This window comes from Ursus americanus, chromosome 1 (genome assembly GCF_024610735.1).
Source record: "Ursus americanus isolate L20-20 chromosome 1, mUrsAme1.1.p, whole genome shotgun sequence".
Taxonomy (NCBI): Eukaryota; Metazoa; Chordata; class Mammalia; order Carnivora; family Ursidae; genus Ursus; species Ursus americanus.
In genome coordinates this window covers 53,606,953-53,629,547 of record NC_142127.1, presented here as the reverse complement: position 1 = coordinate 53,629,547, position 22,595 = coordinate 53,606,953, and the positions used below count along the sequence as shown (strand labels likewise).

At 44.6% G+C, this 22,595-nt stretch overlaps 1 protein-coding gene across 1 annotated transcript in view; it reads right to left on the bottom strand.

Moving 5' to 3' along the window:
• Window positions 1-22,595, bottom strand: part of LOC123798073 (uncharacterized) — an 80,730-nt gene that overhangs the window by 18,287 nt on the left and 39,848 nt on the right. Inside the window, exons 2-3 of the mRNA XM_087866420.1 lie at window positions 10,287-10,620; window positions 8,631-8,714 (exon numbers count right to left, since the gene is read on the bottom strand). Coding sequence (XP_087722546.1) covers window positions 8,631-8,714; window positions 10,287-10,620 — 418 coding nt within the window. The remainder of the gene's footprint in view (window positions 1-8,630; window positions 8,715-10,286; window positions 10,621-22,595) is intronic.

Sequence of the window (22,595 nt, the reverse complement as noted above, 5' to 3'; positions counted from 1 at the left end):
ATACTCTGGAAAAGATCTGTAGGCCTTAAGCAAGCATACCATCTCCTTCCCCTTCAGACCTACTGAGGCACTGTGTGGGTGACAGTGCCTTCTTGTTTCTAAGCCTTGCCAGCTCCTGTCTCCTCCTACATGTAAACAAAACTCAAGTGAACCAGGAGTCATTTGGAAGGCAGTCGGAGTGCTGTCCTTTCATCAGCTCACCTGGTGCTCTAATAAAATATCCAAGAAGCCCACATCTGGTAGGTAATAAAATCCAGAACGGAATGAAGACGCCTGGCTGCTAATGTGCTCTAGCCACTAGACAAAGCCCTTGCGACATTTTTTTCAACCTGTGCTGATGCCAGGATTTTAATGGAGCAAAGCTGAGAGCCCTCTTTCTATGTATTTTTCCTGCATTGGGTTCACTGGCTATGCTGCTCCCACGCCACTAAGGGTTTCCTCCACTGCAGCATCAAACCGGCTCACGACCCAAACAAGGAAAATGCATCTTAACATGACAGAATCAAACACAATAACACTTATCTCATACTCCCATTTCCCCAGGGTGGTGGCACTGAAAAGGGCGGATCTTCTTTTTTCTCCACCTCTTCTTAGTCTCCCAAGTAAGAATGAATGTTAGATCTCCTTGCAGGAAAAGACAGCTATGCCAACCGCAGAGGACATGTTCTACTGTCAACAGTGATGGATGAGATTCCGTACATTTAATAAATATAAATGTCATAATCCAACCATCAAATTTAATAAACAAAAATACCACAAACCATCTTTCCTCTCTGCTCCATGTGCTCCTTTAAAGCTGATAACATTAGAACACATTTTGCCCAAGCTATAACCTCACCATCTGCCTGGCGCAACTTCTGAGGACTTGGTACGGGCTAGAAAGAAAAGCAAATGACTTCACACTGAGGAAAAAAACGAGGGACGGGGGCCTGGATGGCTTTTTTCACTCCTCCTTTTCCTTCTGACCTATTTGTTAACTATAGAACCAGATGTAACCATCCGAGCATAAGTTCAACCCTTAAGAATTATTAGGGAGGCAGATCATGGAGAACATTTTCTTGCATAAGTTACACGAACAAAACTCAAAAGGCTGCTTCCCCAGCAAGCTGCATTGTGCGTTTCAGGGCTTTGATTTGGAAATGTGGAGATGAGATGCAGACTGACTCATTAAGGATGCACTTTCTTTTGATGGCAAATTAATAGTAATCATAACCACAACAATAAACGCATACAAAAAAATAATTTCATTCCTTAGCCAGATTCAAAGCTGTAACTGGAAGGGGTTCTTTATGTTGAGTTCAGGAGACCTCAGTGGCTCAGGGAGTGATGGAAAGAGGGAAGTCGAGTCCAAAGAACCTTAGAAAATGTCTAATATGAAGAGAGAGAGAAAGATATGGCAGATCTACTTTTTTCCAATTCCCTTTTATTGAGAGCCTGCTATATCCTAAGTACTTTAAATGCATTTTTACAACTCAACCTCATTGAGTCCTTTCACGAACACACACCAAAAGGTACTACTAACGCTGTGTAGTGGCCGATGTGCATAGCGGCTCTATAAGAGGCTCAGGTTTACAGCGCGAGAATGTGGGAGAGCTGACCTACTCCGGAACTGCTACTTCTTCCTTTCTGGGGCACCTCAGTTTTTCTTCAGGGAGCTGCTCCTCCCTCCTTCACGTAGTTTGACCCCACCTCCCAGTTCCAGGATTCACATTTACCACATCTGGTTCCAAGTCCACATTCACAACTACTATGCCACAGTGCCTGGGAAATAGATTCCGATGCTCCAGAAACACTGGTGGTTGGGCTCGTTGTCTGCCCTAGAAAGCACATTTCTTCATACCTAAAAATCCCCAGGGTATTCAAGCTAAATCCAAAGGGACCGTGGGTTTCGGGGTGTGTCTATTGGTTGTTGCTACTCTCATGCCATCAGAGATGTCCAGGCAGCATCCTGTGCAAATACCTGCACGAGAGAAATCATCTGACTGCTTCAGAGACTGGTGTAGTTTTCTCCTCTTTAGTAATGAACGCACACCCTGCAGTTCTTCAAGCCTCACACCGTACACAGCGTGTTTCCTAATGAAGCCAGGGAAGCTGAGTGGCAATCTTGTCCCCTGCTGGTTCCATATGTCCAAAAGGAGGCTTGGGTTGTCCAGGGGCTGGGACAAGTCTTGGTGACTAGCAGAGTAATGTGTGGCCTGAGACAGAACTAACCCAGCAGGGAGGAAGAAGAGAGGGGCGGTCTGCACGTTTATCCATCTAGACAACCTTGCTGGAAACCCTGAGCTCCTGGGTTCTTTAATATATAAAACCTAGAAACCTGCAGTACCAGGCAAGACAAGAGGCAAGAGGATGGAGCCTGAGCAGAGGAGTTCTCTTGAGTTGAAATCTCTCTACATTCCCTTGGTACATAGTGGGGGGAAATGCAATGGAAAAATCTCGAAGAGATTTTGCTACTAAATTACTATTGGGACATCACATTGCAATTGAAAAATTTTATTTGGAGCTGGGTAGGATCTCAGATTGTAAAGGGTTTCTTTCCCTTCTTAGTTTTGATTATAAGGCAAGTCATTTTGCTAGTGTCACAAAAAATGCAGTAACTTCAGTGTAACAATTATTGTTTTTCCTCTTGACAGAACTCTCAGGCAATGGAAAGCAGCAGTACTTGGAACAAATATTGCTGCTTACCAGAGATGACGACAGGGGTGGGCAAAATTCTGCAAGAAACAATCCCTGCCCTGAAAGCTAGGAATCTAATTTACACAAAGGCCATGGTCAATGCTGTAGTGTGGAGACCTCTACAATTTTCACAGCATGATTTCATACCTTGAAGGCCAACATTTACTATTGCAAATTTCTGCCTTCCAGAGTCTTCTAGGATTAAAAAAAGAAGAAGAGTTGGGCAAGGAAGCACAGACACCAAATTTTCCACCCCTAGTGCCCTCCTCCCCAAAATGCATATAAATGATGGTAGCTGAGAGATTTGGGAGGTTGGGCCGAGGAGCTGAGAGATGGTAGCTGAGAGGCGGGGAGGGAAAAAGATAGAATGCCTCCATTCTGTCCACATCTGTCCTTTACTTACTTGCCAATGTCTTTAAAAAGAGATAAGAGATGCAAGGGATCCTGTGGTCTGCTCTAGGAAGGCTACCTCCTCTCGGGGCCATATTCCAATTAGCACCTAAGTCAACAGTAGAAGAATCTGGCATCTGTTCTTAATTATCCTTTTTAATTCAGAATACTAAACCATGAATTCAATACTCTGCCTTCTTAGTTGAACCTTAAAATACCCATGTCATTTTAACTGTCCTCCTTGGCCTCCGGAATCCAGAAAGGTCAAGTGTGCTCCCCAAAGATGCATAACAAGGGCTTATTTATTAATCCTGGACATCTGATTTGTTTCTAACTCTACATTAGTTAACAATGGCTGACTAATAGCAAACTTATTTTGAAAATGCTTGCTAGCTATTTTTCCATCACTAGATATTACCTGGTAGTTTGCCTCATAAATATTGTATCATTATGATTCCTAATATCTCTGTCAGAGTTCTTAACTTTTATGATAATAGGCAACTTGGAAACACTCTGCCAGACATTAGGCCATAATGTACAAAATCAGTGACTTACAAATGGGTTGTAGCTATCTAAAGCATGTCTGGTATAACTGATACTGGACAACAGTGAAAATCAAAGCTTACGTGCTGTCTTCGTGAAATGAAATCAGGACTGCTTTCTGGTTCTCTGTCTCACCATGAACTGCTACAGCAGCTGCTTTCCTTTTCGTTCAAAACAACCCCTCAAACAATAAAGCCAGGAGGAAGCTATGGGAGGCAAAGATACAAATACAGCCATTCTCTAACAGCACCCACTACACTACCTGCTGAGTGGCTCTGTTAATGTAAATAGAATAACAAAGTCCCTAAATCTTAATATCTTTAAATTCCAAAAGCAAAGTACTCCATGAAGAATTAAGGCCATTCATTGAGGGTGGAGACCCAGGAATAAATTACTCTTCAGGATACTACCACCCAAATTCCAATGCAGAACAGTTTTACACAGATAAAACTAGATTAAAATAAATTTCAAATATAACTTTGAAGACAAAAAGACATAAAATTTTAAACATTCAAATGTTGGGAAAATTGCAAGTAGAAGGATGAAATGGGTTTTGCTTGGATGGTGGTGAGGGATTTAGGCTTTTTTTAGGGGGGGGGTTGATTTTACTTCTTTTAATCCTCTGCCTCATTCTACCAAAGACTGGAGACAGCTTAAAGAAATAGAATAGGAAACTATTCTTAAAACTTGAGGGAGCCTGAATAAAATTTTTAGATGAGAAAATACTAACTCCAAGAGTGATATCAGCAGAGAGGAATGTACACCATATGGTAATATAGAGTTGCTCCCAAGCTTCCTCGGAGCCAAAATAAAGAGGGGAAACAGAGTCATTTATAAGATTCAGCATGTCAACAAGACAAAAACAAACCAAATGTTCCAGAGAATCACATTTCCTGAAACTGAGAGCTGGAAGCACTTTTCCTGCAGCATCTCATGAAGAGGATGCAGGCTGGTGCCCGACAGCGTGGCTGCTGCAGAGGCAACCAGAGTTCCCGCAGCCAGGTTCACCCGGCACCGTGCGCTACGGCATCAGGCCAAGGTCCGACTGAGCGAGCACGGCTCTGAGGAAGGTGGGGTACTGTGTTTCAGAACAATATAACAGAGTATGCATTGGACTCTTAACTGGGGAGTTTTAAATTATCCTGATACCCTGCCCACATCCTGGGTCAATTAAATCAGAATCTCTGGGGGTGGGTTCCAGGAGTGCGTATCTTTTAAAAAGTTTCCCAACTGATTCCAGTGTGCAGCCACTGCACGGGGTCTTTGTGACGGGTGCGCGCCCACCGTTCCCCCACGGGTGTCTCCCCATTCTACTTCCTCACTGCGAGGCCCAGGGCAATATACAAACTCACCGCAGCTTAGAGCTCTCATGTCGCCCCTGCCTTTGTAAACAGTGGTTTTGACCGTAGCCATCTTCCTGGAAGGACCCCCTCCCAACTGTCTGTGCCTTGGCTATGACAGCTTCCGCTGTCAATCTTTATTGACATCATTTAATTCAAAGATGACACCAGCTGTACTCTTTGGGTAGGCATCTGTCTCTTTAGTCATAGTCACACACTGACACAAAGGATTTTTCTTTTTTTCTTTTTCTAAATAATGTAGGACAAGTCATGCATTTTGACAGGGGCTATAGAATGGCTTACTCAGTACCCACTCCATCCCTTAACTTCTCCCTCCATTTCCTCTGCTAGAAGGGCTGGAAAATTAACGTATCTACTCAGCTTCCCATATAACCAGGGCTCATGGTTCTGATCACAGATACGAGCAAGATCCCTAGGAAAGACTCCTATTTCTAAGTAAAAAGGCAAAGCTTCATGAAGAGAAAGGATCTGCTTGACTCGCTTCTTCCTGCCTGGAAGCAGCCAACTTTAAATCACATAGATGAAAGGAGCACACTAAGCATAGGAAGAGAGAGCATGAGTGATGACATGGAGCAACAGCACCAGTCCTAAACTGCCTATCCTGGGAATTTTTATTACACGAGGAAAATAAACCCCGTTTGGTATTAGGCCACTGTAGTCGAGTTTCTGCTCCATACAATCACATGCAAACCCAGGCAACGCATGTATGGTACCATTGGAGAAGGTGGACTAGGAGTGTTTTTCCAACAGGAAGTTACAGGCCAATACTCAATCAACCTAAGATAGATACGGAGATGGAGACATGGAGATAGACGGTAGACAGAGGAATAGATAGATAGATACAGATAGATTTATTTCAGTAGAAATGAAGGGTCGACGCAGTCTCTCCTCCTGGATGAGGAGAGTTAGTTAATACGGTTGTGTCTTTCTCTGCTGTAAGAATTAAGAAAAAATAGGGAGGCTTTTCTTGTCTAGGGATCATAGAGAAGACGAGTTAGACTGTCCAAGATGGGGAAGGAACCCAAGGGTTAGAGGAGGCGGATGTGACCCACTCCTGCAGGGAGACCAAGTAGTGGACAGATGGTAAGGACCATGACCTAGAGAGCTGACACAGTGCCCCATGGCTAGCCTGAGGTGGGTGAGGGAAAGCTGTGAGGGCAGCTCTGTGGGCTGCCCTGACCAGGACTGCCTGACAATGCTGAATAGCACCCCATTTAGCAGAAGGTTCATTGGAAGGATTAAGGCCACCATGAGCCAGGACCACTGTAATTCGTTAGAGGTGGAGGGAAGCCCTCCAAAATAATTGATACTGGACTCATTTTGATAAGAGAAAAAGAATTAATTATCACTAGAAAAACAAAGAGTTGTGAGAGCTGATGGTTCTTGGATTTTCACGTTGGGAGAATGCATTCTTATTGCCCAGCCCATTATTCAAAGAGGTATTCATTCCGTAGTATAATCTTTGGGAGCAGCCCAGTCATTAAGGATTGTATTTATTAGAAGATAATTAAACCTTGGAGAAAAGGCTCATATTTATTTTTGACCAAACTAGAGAAAAGGAGTGAAGAAGCCAGTTGCCCCTTCTGGTAAGGCTTTAGTATCGTCCAACTGGGGAGTGGAAGGCACTCTGAAGACCATCTGGTCCCACCACTCATGTGATGCGAAAATCCCCTCCCCAGCACCCCAGCACTGCACCGGAACTGACTTGAACATGCCTGTAGCATACAAGACACTTGGGGCACAGTGGCACAAATGGTAAGTGAGGGCACAGACTCTGCCCTCAAGACACTCAAAATGAAAAAGTGAGAAATGAGTGCATAAAGATTTGTAACCACACTTGATTTTGGTGGGAAGTGAGGTTCTGAGACAGGGTAAAGTCTGGATGAGGGTCTGCAGTGAGAGTCTATTGGGGGTGGGAGTCAATGAGAAACCGTTCAAAGGAAACTCAGGGAAAATCTTAGTAGAGTGAGGACAGACTCCACCAGTTGTACAAATTTGCTGTGAACCCAAATGGCAGGGGAGGTAACAGGAAGGTCTAGCTCAGGTGAGAACAGGAAACGGAAAAGGGGGTGTATATATTATATATATATATGAATATATGAAATACTCCGAGGAATGCTCCATTTACAATTAAAATCCCACTTCCCACTCTGCTCTGTAACATTCATTTTCCCCGGGAAGATTACTGCATTTCATCTGGAGTTTTGAAGTCATTAAGAATGCACTCAAGTTCTTCCACCACCTTTGTCCAGCAATAAACATTACTGAGCCCAGCAGCAGTCAGCTCTTCTAGCAGTATGTGAGGGACTATTGGGGGAATTTGAAAATTTTATGGTCTGAAAAGTGGGCCTTAGCACTTTAGCTTTTATTCTCTCAGAGAGCTTATAAATCCCTCTTCATTTAGCAGTTTTCATGAAAGTGACAGCTTTTGTTAGTCAGGCTAAAGCGAGATTAGAAATAAAAATTTTAACCATTAATCCTCACTGATTAAAGTGAGACCAGAAATCAAATTGTTACCAACTGTGTGCTAATTTCAGCTTAATTCTTTGGCAAGAGGCATTGGAAATTTTCAACTCGCTGCACTAATTCACAATGCCTTACTACTGATGGCAGAAAGTCAAGGTCTCCTTTCCTCCTGGGTCCAGGGTGTGAACAATGACTATTTCAAAATCAGTCCAATAAAATATAAACATTAAATTCTTAGCTATGCTGTTACTCAGCCATCAGTTTCCACACCACTCTCTCCTCCTACTCACCACCAGCCTTCCCGCACTCCACCAACAGCTATGAAAAAATATCTCCCCAGAGACTAGAGAATCACAGCTGAATGGCCGGCCTTTCCGCATCAAACAGAGTGTCTGCAGCATCAAAGCAGGTGTCACCCCCACACAAGCCGTTTCTATTACATACAGTGCTGGGAGGGAAGGAAAATCTTCATGCCAATAAGCCACATCAATTCATCAATCAAAATGAATTCATGCGCTAATTAAACTAGCAAAAATTTTATAAAAGGCATTTGTGTTGCAGACGGGAGAGTAGAGTGGGGAGGGAGATGGGAGTTAAAATTCCAGGGAAGTGAAAACTTGACAGACACAGCACCAAACAGAAAAGGCAGTAAATACACGACTGGAATTAATAGCAAGTCTTTCCTTAACTTGAAAGTAATAAATAAATAAATAAATTAATTAATAAATTAATAAACAAACAAACAAACAGGACTCTTACATGCCAAAAAAAGCGGGGGTGGGGGAGGGGGGGGCAAATATTTTCCTGGTTGGGCCAAAATTGACATTAACAGAAGTGCCCTCTGTACTGTGCCCATTCACTGGGCAAGCCTGTGAGCAGAGTAAAACTCTATCCCTTTCTTCATATTCACTTGTTCCTTAATACTAAACATTTCTCCTACTCCCTTTGATGACTTTCCAAGGCTACTAAGTACTGTTGCATGGTTAGCACACTGCACAAAAGCCTTGAGCTGAGGGAAGAATGGAGGCTGAAACCTCACCCATGCTCTGACAACAAAGTCACATGTTCTGGCATGGGGTTGCTGTCATTAGGAAGTGTGCCTTTTTCTTCATAAAAAGTGCCCTCTGCTTGTGCACCCAGAAGGCTGTGACCCCACCGAGGCCGGTGGAGGTCCTGGTTCTTGCTTTTATTTACCTCTCTTGTCTCCTGCTTCTCTGTTTCCTCCCTCTGAACTTTGAACGGAATACTTCTTCAGCTGTTTCAGTATATCACAAATATCTGAACAAAGAGAAAAAAACTCAATTATCCATCCAAGTGTTTCATCTATATGACACCAAGTACCCACATATAGGGGAAATATCTTAAAGCTTAGTATTGTGTAGACAAAACATCTGGTTGATCAACTTAGTTCATGTTTCTTTCAGACGCTTCAGTACCATAGAAATGCTCTCATAGTGGTCTCAGGCTGGATTCTCCTGTGTAGAGTGCAAACTAGTCGTTTTTCTAGGCTCAAAGAGTCTAATTCAGTATAGTAGGGGCCTGAGAGATAATAAAGGGACAAGGGGGCTGCTTTCCTCTTAACACTAAATAAGAAGTATTTAGCCCATATGCCAAATATTATGGGGAGAGAATTTTCATCTTTACTCCAATTGTTCTGATGCTTCATTCGACAAGATTCTTTCACTGTCTCTCGTCTGTGTTGTATTTGGAGGAGAAAAACTTCAATATTTGCCTCAATATCCCAATTTTATACAGCCTTTCAGATTCATCTGTTTCTTTCAAAGTTTGCTTTTGAAAAACAGGAGTCCAGTGGAATGAACTTCCTAAAGTTGGATTTAGGTCAAACAAGTGGCCCGACCTCACCTTTGTTTGAAATGATAGAGAAAAATGGTTATAATATATTAAGCATATCACCTGAATCTAGCCTTATGGCCAGGGCACTCTATAACAGCCCCATAGCAAATGTCATTCTCCCCATTTCCCACAAAGAGAAGCAATTGACTGCAATGCTAGGCCCATGGTCAGTGAGTCAACAGCATGACAGAGAACTTTCCAGATCTTCCCAGAATTGGCCCCAAGACTTGATGCACAAGGGGTGAAAACTAAAACTCCTTTTCTTCTCCCCAAGGCAGACCGTGAAACTGTAAAGATGAGCTGGCATTTTGTTTTATTTTGTGTAATAAACTGTTCTTTTCACAGCAGTTGGCCCTGGGGGAGTTTCAAATAGCACTGCTCGGCTGCAGCTGTGGGTGTGGCCCGGCTCAATCCAAAGGCAACTTGGAGACCCCAGCTGTGTCAGGCAGAATGGATCTTAAACCTTCCATCTGGGCTGCACACTTTCAAGCTCACCCCCAAACTAGTTGAGTCATTTTCACACGCCAGAACCCCTCGGATGGAGGTTCTGCCCTTCCTCCGCCAGGGGTTCCTGGGGAGCACATCCGATAACCCCGGAGACTGACACCCCCATGTGGCTCAGGACAATTTCTGAACCCTCCGCGAGCCCTCCCCTTGCTAGCCACGACAGGCTGCGCACTGGGGTTGACAAAAGTGGTCAGCGTTTTACTGGCGGCTACTGGGTGGTAGGATTTTGTGTGTGTGTTCTGTGTTTTGATTTTTTTCATTATGGTTTCTTTGGCTCTCAGTGCGCTCTGACAAGCGCGGAATCCGTCCCCCCATCCAGTAGATCCGTACACACTTCCAGAAAAATTGTCAAGGGTTTTCTTTGAGCCCCCGCTTCCAGCTGGAGCAGATAAATGGCGAAGTAAGCCTCCACCAGCGGCGCCCAAACCCGAGGACGGCAGGGCGCACTCTGAACCCCTCCTCGCCCTCCAAGTGAGGGGACTCACTTACTTCTTTGTCTCACTGAGGAAAATACGTGGGCTTGTGAAGGCTTCTTTTCTGCCTGGATCACAAGTACGTCAAAACGGGCACCGCCTGGGAGGGCCAGAGAGGGAAGGCGCAGCGCCGGCCACACGTCCGGCCGGCTGCGTGGCGAGGGCGTTCTCGGGAGGCCGAGCAAGCCCTGGAAGGCCGCGCCGGGGCCGCCGCGGGAGGAGCGGCCGCTAGGGGGAGCGCCCCGAGCCCGCCGCCGGCCTTTGTTCGCGCGGCGGCGCCGGGGAGGGCGGGCCGACGCGCTCGGGCCTCTGCAGTGGGAATGACCCGCGTCTTTGGCGGTCGGAGTCGCCTACGGTCTTGTCGGCGGGGACTCGCACTGTCTGGGGCTGTGCGCCTCGGTCTCGCCCCGTCCCACACATCCGGCCTTCGACGCGGTCCAGTCCCCCAGGCCTGCTGCGCCGCGACGTCCCCCTGCGCGCCCAGGGCCTGGGGACCGGGACGCCCGGGGCGGGGGTGGGGGGGGGGAGGTGCAGACGGAGCGGGCAGGAGCCGCCAGACAAAGCCTGGGGAGAGCGCGAGCGGGAGGGGGAGAGAGCAGGGGTGCGGCTCTGTGTGTGTGTGTGTGTGTGTGTGTGTGTGTGTGTGTGTGCGCGCGCGCGCGGGTACAAGAGAAGGAGGGAGGGAGACTAGAACTAGAGAGCCAGAGGAGAGAGGACAGCTCAACCCGAGTCAAAGCTGAACGCTGTCCCCTGGGAGAGCACTGTCCTTCACAGGGGCCCTGCCGTTGGGTGCTTGCGAACTGGTAGGGAAGAGTGGGCTGCTCATTTCAATACCAGACAGATGGGTCTGTAGGTACAGCTAACGTGACAAATATGCACGGGTCTTCTCAGGGATCCTCCTTCCTAGAAAAAGGAGCCAAAACTTCCCTCAGAGAGTTCCAGTAGCTTATCTGTGGAGGGTCAGGCTGTCCCCAGAAGAGATTCCATGATCGAAGGCTCTGGAAAAGTGATACGAACATAGTTTTTCCGCAGCTAGCAACGCTGAACAAGTTCCTTGGACCTGGCCACTTTCTTCTCTTGTCATGCTTTCTTCCTCTCCATTTCGGCCGGACTGCCTGGTATTCCTATAGAATTGTAACGCCTGAGTCTTTCTGCAGCCAGGGCCAATTCTGGACTGAGTGACCTATCTGCTGATGACAACAAGAGGGAAAGACTGAATGTGATCCTGGGAATGAAGGTCATTAAGAACATTTTCAGATCGACTTCTCATAGTCTGGCAGTGGAGGAGAAAAAATAGAAGTGTGGTCACTCAAGTCTAAACACTGGCTTCGAAATTTAAACTCCACTCAGGGTACAATAGGAAATGGAGCAGGTGTTTGGCTAGCTCATTTCATTGAAGTTGAGCCCCTTAACTCCTAAAATAAACCATTTCTTTCATATGAGCATGGGTGAGTCACTTGATCTTCTTTTCCTCATTTGTGAAATTGAAGGATTGGATCAAGGTCTCTTCCAGCTCTAAAATTAAAAGAGTTATCTCTGTTGAGAAATATGCCAAGGGACATTCCTTATTTAAATGTATGATGCTATCATGGGATGAAGAACATGAAATACAAATTTTTAAAAGAAGAAAATGCAGGAGGATAGCATTTTCTCCAGCTGAATCTCCATTTCTAAATTGTTTATGTCCAATGTTGATTATTTACTGTTATATGAGGTCACATCTAAAATAGTTAATGCTCCTTAAGTGAGAAAGCAACATCACCTCTGAGACCCAGTACAGAAATCAACCAGGGAGACCTATGGATGAGATGATTTGCTGTTCAAGAGGAAATCATTTTCCTGCGCTCAGAAAAGACTCATAGACTTTATTTTTTTTTTAAGATTTATTTTATTTATTTTAGAGAGAGAGGGTGAGTGGAGGGAGGGGCAGAGGGAGAGGGAGAGAAAGAATCCTCATGCAGACTCCCTGCTGAGTGTGGAGCCCGAGGGGGGTGGGGGGCTCAATCCCAGGACCCTGAGATCATAACCTGAGCCAAAATCCAGAGCTAGCCACTGAACCAACTGAGCCACCTAGGGGCCCCAGCGTCTTAGACTTTAGAATCCTTGGGTTTTCAGTACCAGACCCCTGCAGGAGATAGCTGATTTTTCAGAGCACTTAATTCTTTATTCACATTGTCTTTTTATCACAGTTGCATAAGTTTTGGGGTTTGAGGACAACGGAGAGACGCAAATCCAACTTTGTGGTGAGAACATTTCTCAGTGTGCACATCAAATTTTAACAGTTGCGAGAATGTCCATGATTAAGGCTATTTCACCTAACATTTGTCTAAGTTGAGGAAGTTCCAACGGTGAAATTTAAAGTCTGTGGCTAATGAGGAACACAAGTTTTTTTAAACTTCATGTTTAGAGGGCAGTTCTTTAGCCTCTCTGTTGGAACTATGACAATGTGGGTCTGATAAAATATAACTTGGTTTCAGACTATCAAATAGCATTATAAAAATGTTTGGACTAGATTTAGTTCTCCTAAAAGGTGGCAGATTGATAGAGCATGGAGAAAGCAAGTCAGCTTCCAGAAATGATTGCTTCGTGAGAAACAGGGCCCTTCTTTCTCCAGAGTGACATGGACATTCCTAGACAACGTCTTAACTTGCAGAGTTCTTAAAGCACGAGTCCCAGCTTCCTTCCCTGCTGAGGCCTCTGGCAAGAGTGGAAATTTCTCCAGGAGTTCTGTAATGCAATGGTACCTTGCTGAAAGTAGGGGTCACCGGGTCATTGCGTTCTAATCAGCCAGAAGCCAGCAAGGCTATCACCATAGCTAAACCCTCCAGAACAAGCCTGTGAAATATGTTCTCTGAGCCCTCTGATCTCCTTGGTCGGCCACCTCCCTAAGTGGTTTCCCTCCCCCTCCTGCCATGTTCTCACACTGACCACAGCCCCAGCCTGCTGGCAGGGTCTCCGGGTCCCACTCTTTGTCTCTTACCCCTTCCTTCACTCCCTTACCTCACTGCCCGGCTAGGTACATTTGCATCTCCTCTGTGTGACTCGTGCTCCTAAGGCTCATGGCTCTATACAGCAGGAATGGCCCTGTCATCGTTCCGTAAGAGCAGCTAATAAAGCTGGACAGAGTATTGTGACTGTAAGTGTCGATCGACGCCAAATCATTTAGGAACTGCTTCTTCAAAATACCATAAGTTGTTTTTAACTCAAGACCTTTCATGGTTAAGAAAAAGAATAAAGGTTTAGGGGAGACAAATAAACCTGCGCTGTGGAAGACATAATATATAGCTCTCTAAAGAGATCATTTACGTGGATAAGCATGTGTTCATAAATGTGGCTAAAGCTCCAAATAATACCAGCTAGATTTCGTCCGTGGTTGGTCTCTTAACTACCTCCATATCTGTTTTGAACCTTAGCACAGACTGGCCAAAGGAAATGTGTCTGCCTCGTTGACCTTCTTCCTCATTAGGGGACGGTTCCCTTTGGCGTTTTATTGCTGATCCTCTAATTACAAGAAGTTCTGTCTGTGCCCACATGTTCAGAGCTCAGACTTTACAGAGTGGTCACTCTCTCTTCTCTCCCTGCCACCCCCCTCCTTCCCCTCCTGCCTCCCTTCTGTAGTGACGGCAGGGATTTTGCCAACTATTTTGGCTTTTTACTAGATAGAATAATTTATGGACTAAGCACCTTGCCCACCCTTCAGAAGTCAATCCCCCACGGTTAGTTCCCGGTTCGACGATTAAATGTTTCTTCTCTTCCTTGCTCCCGTGGTTGCTGCTGCGGTTTCAGCTGTCCAATAGCCATCTCAGTGGGAAATTGTTGGTTCCTCACGTCACGCTGGTTTCTGAAAAGCTCCTTGAGTATCTTCCCAGAGCTGGCCCCAAGTCAGGAGCCGAATCATCAGCCAGACCGCATGGGCGCCCCTTCAAGATGGCCCCATCACTTTTCTTTCCTCAAGGAAGCAAAACGATCTGCCCCACCTTCTGGCTGGCCAACAAGTATCCCACATTTGTATAAAAACGAAATTGGCCCACATATATCGATTGCAAGCATTCTTAGCAAAGCACTCTGCTAGGCACTAAGTAACCAGATACAGGATCGGGTGAGGTTTGCTAAGAACATTGCGGGATTTCTGAAAATAGCTGCAGGAAGGGAAGAGAGCTCCCGGAGGCCACGCTGCCGCGAATCCTGGAAAGCAGCGCCTGACACCGGAGGTCCAGACGGCCAACCGGCTTCAGCAGAGCAGCATATTTTTACAGAGTTCATTTAAACCATTATGTCGTATACGTTCTCTTTTTTTTAAATGATACATCACTGCTGACAGTTGGCATGTACTGTTTTCATAGCTTACCCTTTATAAATATTACGAGCACATATCACAGCAGTATTGTTATAACGAGTTACAATGATGTGTTCTTTGAGAGCGTGCCAATGACTGGTTTATATCCTTGGTGAGGTTGCAGCATCATAATAAATGTGGTATAAATCTTTTCCAAGGTTCAGCAGTTCCTTTAAGCCAAGAACACTACATGTGGGTTGTTGGGTTCCCCGCGTTGCCCCCAACCTTTGAACCCCCTGCTTCCTCAATGCTTTGATATATAGTCCCCAATTTTGAGGATGTTAATATGGTCAGTGATCTAACCACACTCCTTTAATAGAGGGCAGCCTTTATTATAATCTGGAAATAATTTTCATCTAAACATCACCAACAGCCAAACATAATAAAATATGTATAAGTCAAGTAACATTACCCAGAGGCTGCATGGGCTCCAGCAGAGTCAGCCCCAGCCGCTGCACAGCAGTGGGTCTCAGGGAGGCCGGGAGGGAGGGGACAGCTCTGTGTGCTGTCACAGGGGTGCTGTCATTGTCGGGGGCACGTGGGAGAAAGCAGTCACCCTCTACTAAGAGGGCTCTGTTACCGCAGAGGAAGCGCAGCAGGTTTTGTCTGTATCAGGAGCCAGAAGAAGGGGCTGGGGCAGTGAAATAAGCCACATGCCAGACGTAGAGGGCTGACAGAGCCCATCTCTTCCGGCCTAGCTCACTTGCTTGCTTTGGACAGCTGGCATGGTCTCTGGTCTTGATTCCCTTCTTTCTACCATGTGGGGCCCGCATAAGGACGGAAATGCAGACCTTTCATTACGGCGCCAAGTGCACGCTCACTATCCCAGGGCAATTCTGGGTACAGTAACACAGCCACCGCCCTGCCTGCCCTCATCCCCTGAGTCACTCCCTGTGGGAGGACACCAGCTTTGGCCCTCGAGCATCTGATTCGTGCCCAAAACTGGTCCCAGACGCCATGGTCCCTTCTGAGTAGGGTGCATTAGAATGATTAGTTGGAAACCGTAGGTATACTGAAAAGTAGACAACTGAATCCTGAGTCATTAAATCTTCATTTAACCCTGCTAATTGTGTACCTGGGCCAAGAGCTGCCTTCAGATAATCACGCCACAGAAATCGGCTGTGGAAGTAGAATTGATCTATAGTCAGCTGTCCCAAGCTTGAGGTGGTAATTCTTTTGCAGAACATTCATCTATTCTACATCATCAATGAAACCACACTTGAGTCAGAACAAACGCAGAGAGGGTTTCGGGGGGATGCGTAACAAGGCCAGTGTGAAAACTCCCTGTAAGGTTCGCCCTTGGTTCAGGCTCTAAATCACCTCTATCCCTGACTAGGCTGGGGTGACTTCATTACCTTTTCCTGTGAATTATTAATACCAGAAACACTGAGCCTGGAGGCAACGGTTGGAGAAAACTCTACGCATGGAGGAAATGAACCCCACCTATTTTCAAGTGCTTCTCCTTTTCTTTCCCTGGAATTTCCTTAGTCCGCCCCCACTCCACCGCCCCAGCATCTTAATTGTTCGTGTGTTTGAAATAGCTGGCGTTTGGCTCACTAGTGGATCCAGTGCTATTGCTCGAGTTTGCTTATTCTTTAAGAAATATCTTTTTAAAAGGAAAACCTAGTTCCTATGACTTTTTTGCAGCACATGTCCCAAGTCCCAAGTGACCTGTAAGGATGTGAGCTCTGAGTACATTCTCTGCCTGCTTTTTGCTTTGCTGGGAAAATAAACTGGTAGGTGAAAAATGACTTTCACTAATGGACCCTTGCTGTTGCCACAATTACCTGTAATCTTAAAAGACAGGTGCTTGGATTTGGGTGCCAGGCTTCCCGTTCTCACTGCACAGCTCTTCTAGGTTTTATCCCTGATCCGGTCCTTGCCACCCCCTGTTGCCCGCGGCACTCTCCTCTTGGACTCCTCCTCTCTCTCTTTCTGGAGCACAGGTGGTCTCAGGACATCTCACTCTCCTTCTTGTCCTCACACCTGTTCTCTGGCCACAAACGCCCTCCCTTGACTGTCCAGACATTGTGAAAGCATCTTGTTCGAAATTAGTTTTATTATACTCCACGTTCCCCAGGCCCTGTCTCAGCTCTCAACCTACAGGAGAAAAATAAAATCCAAAAGATTAAGTCAAAAGAAAATCTTGCATGCGTGTGCAGTTCTTAATGCCCTAAATACACAGACCAAAGAAAACTTGGGAAATTGGAGACTGGAAGAAAACTGTGAACACTTTTTAGATCGTAATTTCTGAAGTGGCCCTATTTCAGAAGAAAACTGACAATTAAGTCATTGACACTTGGTTTGAAGTGGGCTTCTAAGCCTGAGAAAGATGTGTTTGACGGAGTGGGGGGAAAAGTTTCATGAGGCTTCTGGAACCTCGACTGTGTCTCAACCTCTTGAGGAATTAGGGATAAATGAAATCAGAAACATGTGGAATATATTTCCCTTTAAATACACGTGAGGCTAGAAATTAAGGAGAAAGTGTTCAGCTAAAGTTATTTAGGGTTTGGCTTTCCCCACAACATCTGAAAAATAGTTCAAGATGTCAGATGAACCCAAAGTGCAACCACGTTCACCTTCTACTGAAAATAGAGTGTGTGTAGCAGCTGAGGGGAGACATGTTTAATGTCAGGTTAATAAGAGGAGAAAAAGGTATGTTGGAGCTGAAAGGAGGAGGGAACGTTCAAATATGCACAGAAAAGAAAATTGTTAAAGCTAGAGGAGATTTGGCTAGAGAGAAGGGACAGAGGAATCTGGAACCTTAGTACTGTTCCTGAGACATGCACCTCCCTGGGGCCTGGGTTTCTCTTAGCAAACAATGCTTTTCATGAGACTTTTTCTTTTGTCACTTGATTTTCCCTCAAAAGTTTAAGCTATTGCACCTTGATTATAACAGAGATGTCTTATAGGCATCAAAGATAGGTTTGAAATGGGACTGGCTTTTAGCTAGATGTCTTCAAAGAACCGGTGGGTTTTTATGCCTAAGTGGTTGAACTCTTGGATGCCCAGACACTCAGTAAGTTGGGAGCACACTGGGTCGCCCTATAAGAGGGAGAGCCGAGACCTCTGTAGGACTGCCTACAGCAATGAGAGAGGCTCTTGGTCTATGGGTCTGCCGTTGTCTCTGCTGGCACCCAGAACATGGTAGAGCTGTCCCTCCACTGGACACAGAAGGACCAGCTTTCTTTAAAGCCCACAGTCTACACCTCTACGACCATTTCTGCTGTGCCCTCCCTGTCTGGATTGATGCAATCCATGGCCGTGAACCCCCGTTTTGAGCTGGTGATCATCCTCTTTCTTTTCCCATTGGACCTCAAAACAAGAGACAGCAATAAGTTCCACTTGTGCCTTCTTAGCTCTTGTGGAGTCTGGGACTCTCTATAAAGAGGGAAAAGCCTGCTTCTTGCTCCACCTGTAAAAAACTAGAAAAGAAGCCTTAAATCAGACTAAAACACATAATAAAACTCAGAGGTGGAGGAACAGGATCAAATGATTATGTCCCGTAGGATGCCCTTGGAATTTGGGGACGTGAACTTGGCTAAGTCTCTGAACATCTTTTTATTTCAATTTTCCCATCTATGAAATATAGGATAATAATGTCTGCTCTGCCAGTTTCATAAAGGGATTGTTATATGATTAAATGAGATAAAATATGTATAGGTGTGTAGGTGCTTTGAAAGCAATCCGCACCTCTCTTCTGAGCTCCGAGTGGTCTATTTGACATTTTTACCTGAATGTTCTACTGGTATCTCACACTTAGCATGTCCAAAACAGATCTCTTGATCTTCTCCTACAAATTTCTACCTACTCCAACTTTCTCGTTTCTGCCAATGACTCCATCACCCAACTGGAGGTTTCAGCCAGAAATTTAGGGATTTTCCTTGCTACCTCCCTCTGCTTCCTACTGCCAATTCAGCACCATGTCCTATGGATTCGGCTCCATTTTTCTGGAATCTGGGCACTTCTCTAGCCCAAGTTCTAACCCCCTCACCTGAACTACTGTGAAGCCAATGATTAGTCTCCCTGCTTCCTCTCCACCCCCACTCTCCTCCTCCCTCCTGCATCTCTCCCTACCCACTCCTCCAACCCCCACCCCCACCCCCACAATGTCCATTCTCCTCACTGCAGCCAGATCAGTCTTTCAAATTTGATCATGTCACTCTCCTGCTCAAAATGGTTTGGGCTTTCCTGCCTCCCAGGAACTTGAAGAAAAATTCAAGAACATAGGAATTGAGAGAAGGCTCCGCTATGTTGCGACTTAGGATGTGTGACTTACCAAGGTCTTGCTGTGAGACACACACGCAGGGCTAATATATCTTCAACCCTTCCCTCTCCACAAGAGCTCTGACTGAGACCTGACAGCTGCGTCCTCCTCAGCCAGAAGTCTTCCCTGGACACCCCAACAACAGGTCCCTCCATTGAGAGGGGGTGTGTGTGTGTCTGCTTGTTTGTGCAACTTTTGTGCCTGCCACCTGTTTCCCAGCTGTAACTGCAAGAAGGAAAGAGGGGAGGGAATGAAGTATAATGAGAAGAATAACAAGATGAGCTCTTTTTTATTTGTATTTTTTATTGATAATAAGAATTTTTAATGGTCTGAAATTTTCTAAATTTTGAGTATTTTCTTGATGTCCTAAAAATGCTAAATCCGGAAAAGCCTCAAACTATTGAGGCTGAAAAGTTTCTGGAAAACAAATAAGTTTAGAATTTGGAATCCAAATAACTCTGTAACATCCATATGCAAAGTCTTGGCTCCGTGGATTATCTAAGAAAAAATTTTAATTTGAAACTGACTTCCTCAACCACCCATTATTAGTGATTTGTACTCAAGAAAGATAAACTAATTTTAACATTTTCCCAAATGAAATATATTTTAAAAAGATAAATTCACTACCAGTCATATTCTGTAAAGTTTTACAAAGCTAAACATAAATGCTTTCTGAGCTATCTGTTGTTTTAAATTATTGGGTCAGGATTTTAATGTTTTTGGCCAAAAGCCATCTCAAAACTTTCAAAGTAAAAATTAAGTATAATGTAATTTTGAGAATAAGTCATATATTATAAAACAGAACAGAGCTAAAATATTTCTAAAGCATTCAAAGTTTTTATTTTCAATTATCTGCACTTTCATTCTAATCCAGGAACACAAATGATCAAGGGTTAAGTAACTATATTTAAATCCTTGATGGCATCTTTTCTCAGTGATCTTCAAAACCTTCATAGACATGACCTGCTGTCGAGTATGATTAATCTCAAATGCACAGGAGCTGGGGGGGTTGGACAAAGTGGCATAAGCATAGTGTAGGGAGAACAGCGTGGGTGTCGTGCATCTTAGAACCTTGTCCCTTTCTCTCTGCCTGCCATGCCCCTAAAAATCAGCTGTGTCATCCAATTTCTTAGATGTTCAACTGCAAAGTGAGGATACAAAGGCAGATGGTTTCTCGAAAACGCTTTCCAAGTTCCAAAACACCTGATCCATGCTTTTACGATTTAACACAGCGAATCATCTGTAATGGGGAAAATCTTCAAGTGAATCCATGTAAAGCAGAACCTGAAAAATGCAGAGTAAAGAGTCGGAGCCTGGATAAGGTTTGAATGAGACTTGACTCTGAAAAGCAAAACTAAAAATTATTAAAAGAGATTAATTTTATTGTACTTTAAACTGGGGGTTATCATTGGATAAATTACTTTTTAGAACCAAGAATGAAACACATAGGAGATTTTCTTCACGTAATTTTTCTACCAAATTTATGGTAGTAAAATACCTCATTATGACATCCATTACTATCATAAAAATAGTAAAATATTTTGGAACTTCATTACTTTTCCCAAGGGCCCTCTTACTCATTTGATTTTCAAACATTTCTGATGAATTACTATTCCATCATCATTCCTCTTGATTTTTTCCTTACTTGTTGCTAATTTTTCTGTTTCTTCCATTCCCATCTGTCAGCAGCTTTGTGTGTAATTCAAACAATTGTCAACATCACCTTATCAACTTCACAAAATCCCACATCTTTTACAAGATTTGCAACTTCACTTTGCGGTAGATTTCTACTATTTTGTCAGAGTAATTGGCAAGTCTAGCATGAAGAAGGGAGAGATCTTTAAGTGAGGGCTAATTTTATAAATAAATGAACGACATTAGTGAACATTTTCACATTATGGCTGCTGTTCTGGCCCCTGTGCTCATTTTGTAATGAAAAGGATTCACTCAGATAATAAAGCAGCCTTGTTTTTGTGAGTTCTGGAATCTACCTCCCTTTTTGTTTACACAAAGCCATCTACTACAAAAATAAAAGATGTCTTCCTGATTCCTGATTCCCTAGGAAAATTCCTATGAGAAAATACTACATTTTAGAAACATAATACTAATATTATTGGAACTCTCCTCATTTGAAAATTAATAAATGAAAGACTTGACAAAAGAATGCTGTCTCAACTCTAGAACAATTGTCTGCTATAATGGCTCATAGCAAAATTGTGATAACTGCCTTCACAGGATATTTCACAGTAAGAAATATCCTTTTAAAAAATATTCTTGGTGGCAGAGTCCACGATATCTTTATGTGAAAGGCCATTTATCAGGTAATAAGGTGGCAGATCGCCTTACAAGGACCCTCAGGTGGAGGTCATTTGTTTCTGAGAAAAGGTGGTCTCAGTGCGGCCTGTGTCCCTATCATGGAAAAAAAGAAACGGATTGAATTACTGATGTTGGAAGGTAAGTTCTAGAATACCTAGTGCAAAAAAATCCTGTTACAGATGGTGCTTGAGAGCCATTCTGATGATTTTGCTTTCTCTGAACTGCTGCTTTTCTGAATTTTGTCTGCAGATGTGTCATTTGGCTCCGAGATGGAGTCGTAATGGCCAGATGACTGAATAGTGCTAACCATGGGTTTCTGAGCCAGGATTCCCCATCGACCCTTTACCCCAAACTGCCACTTCCAAGCAAAAGCTAGGTATTGCACGGTGCACTGGTATCATACACAAGTGATGACTCATGGAACTTTACATCAAAAATTGGGGGTGTACTGTATGGTGACTAACATAATATAATAAAAAAATATTATTTAAAAAAAAAGCTAGGACAGTGGGTTGTTTTTGGAGGAGACACAAACCCAGGAAATAGGAGTGAGACACGGCAGACAATAAAACAGGAGGGAAAGCTGAGGGAAAGGTATGTCTCCTAGCTGGTCAACCCTGTGGGTGACTGGAGTTCAACCTCCCCAGGACCTTCAGAGAAACTGCAAGAATGTACCTAAGAACTGTCTGCCTGGGAACAGAAGGGGAGGCATCTCTCCTCCAGCTCCCATAACATCCATCAGGAGTGGCCTGCACTCCTGCACTTCCGGGCTGCGGGTCGCATGTGTGAATAAGCTTCCACAGGCATCTCTCTCACTGGGGTTGTCAGAGGGCCCTCAGGACAGGAAGTAAGATGTCTGTGGTGTAGCTGAGGTGAGGCACTGTCCAACTTGGTCAGCACGAAGCTAATTCTAGCAGCAGCAGCTAGAGTAAAAGGTGCATGAGAACAGGAGGCAATGCCGATGAAGTGTTGGACACAGAGATACAATCACTGAGGTGAAGAGTACAACTGAATTCTGGTCAGGGCACTCGGCAGTCAATCTACCCCCTGCTGGGGATGCCAAGAAGACTAGGTGGCTTTGTCCTACCAGCATATGGTGACACATGGAACACAGGCACAGGGCCCCCAGCTCTTTGCACCATTTTACACTTTCTCAAATGCCGTCTTCATCATGTCCATCGCCTCTGCCTGTTCAGGAAGATGGGTGAGTTCTTGGAAGCTTATTGTTTCAAAAGCACACTCAGCTGGCTTCACAGGGTCCCGTGAGTCTCCACTCCAATCTCTGATTCCGCATCGGAGATGCTAGTAGAGAGTATGACTCAGAGTAGGCACTCCGTAAATAGTCACTCTTTCTGTTTTTACTCCATAACTTTTACCAACTCTTTACTCCTTTTGTCTATACTGGT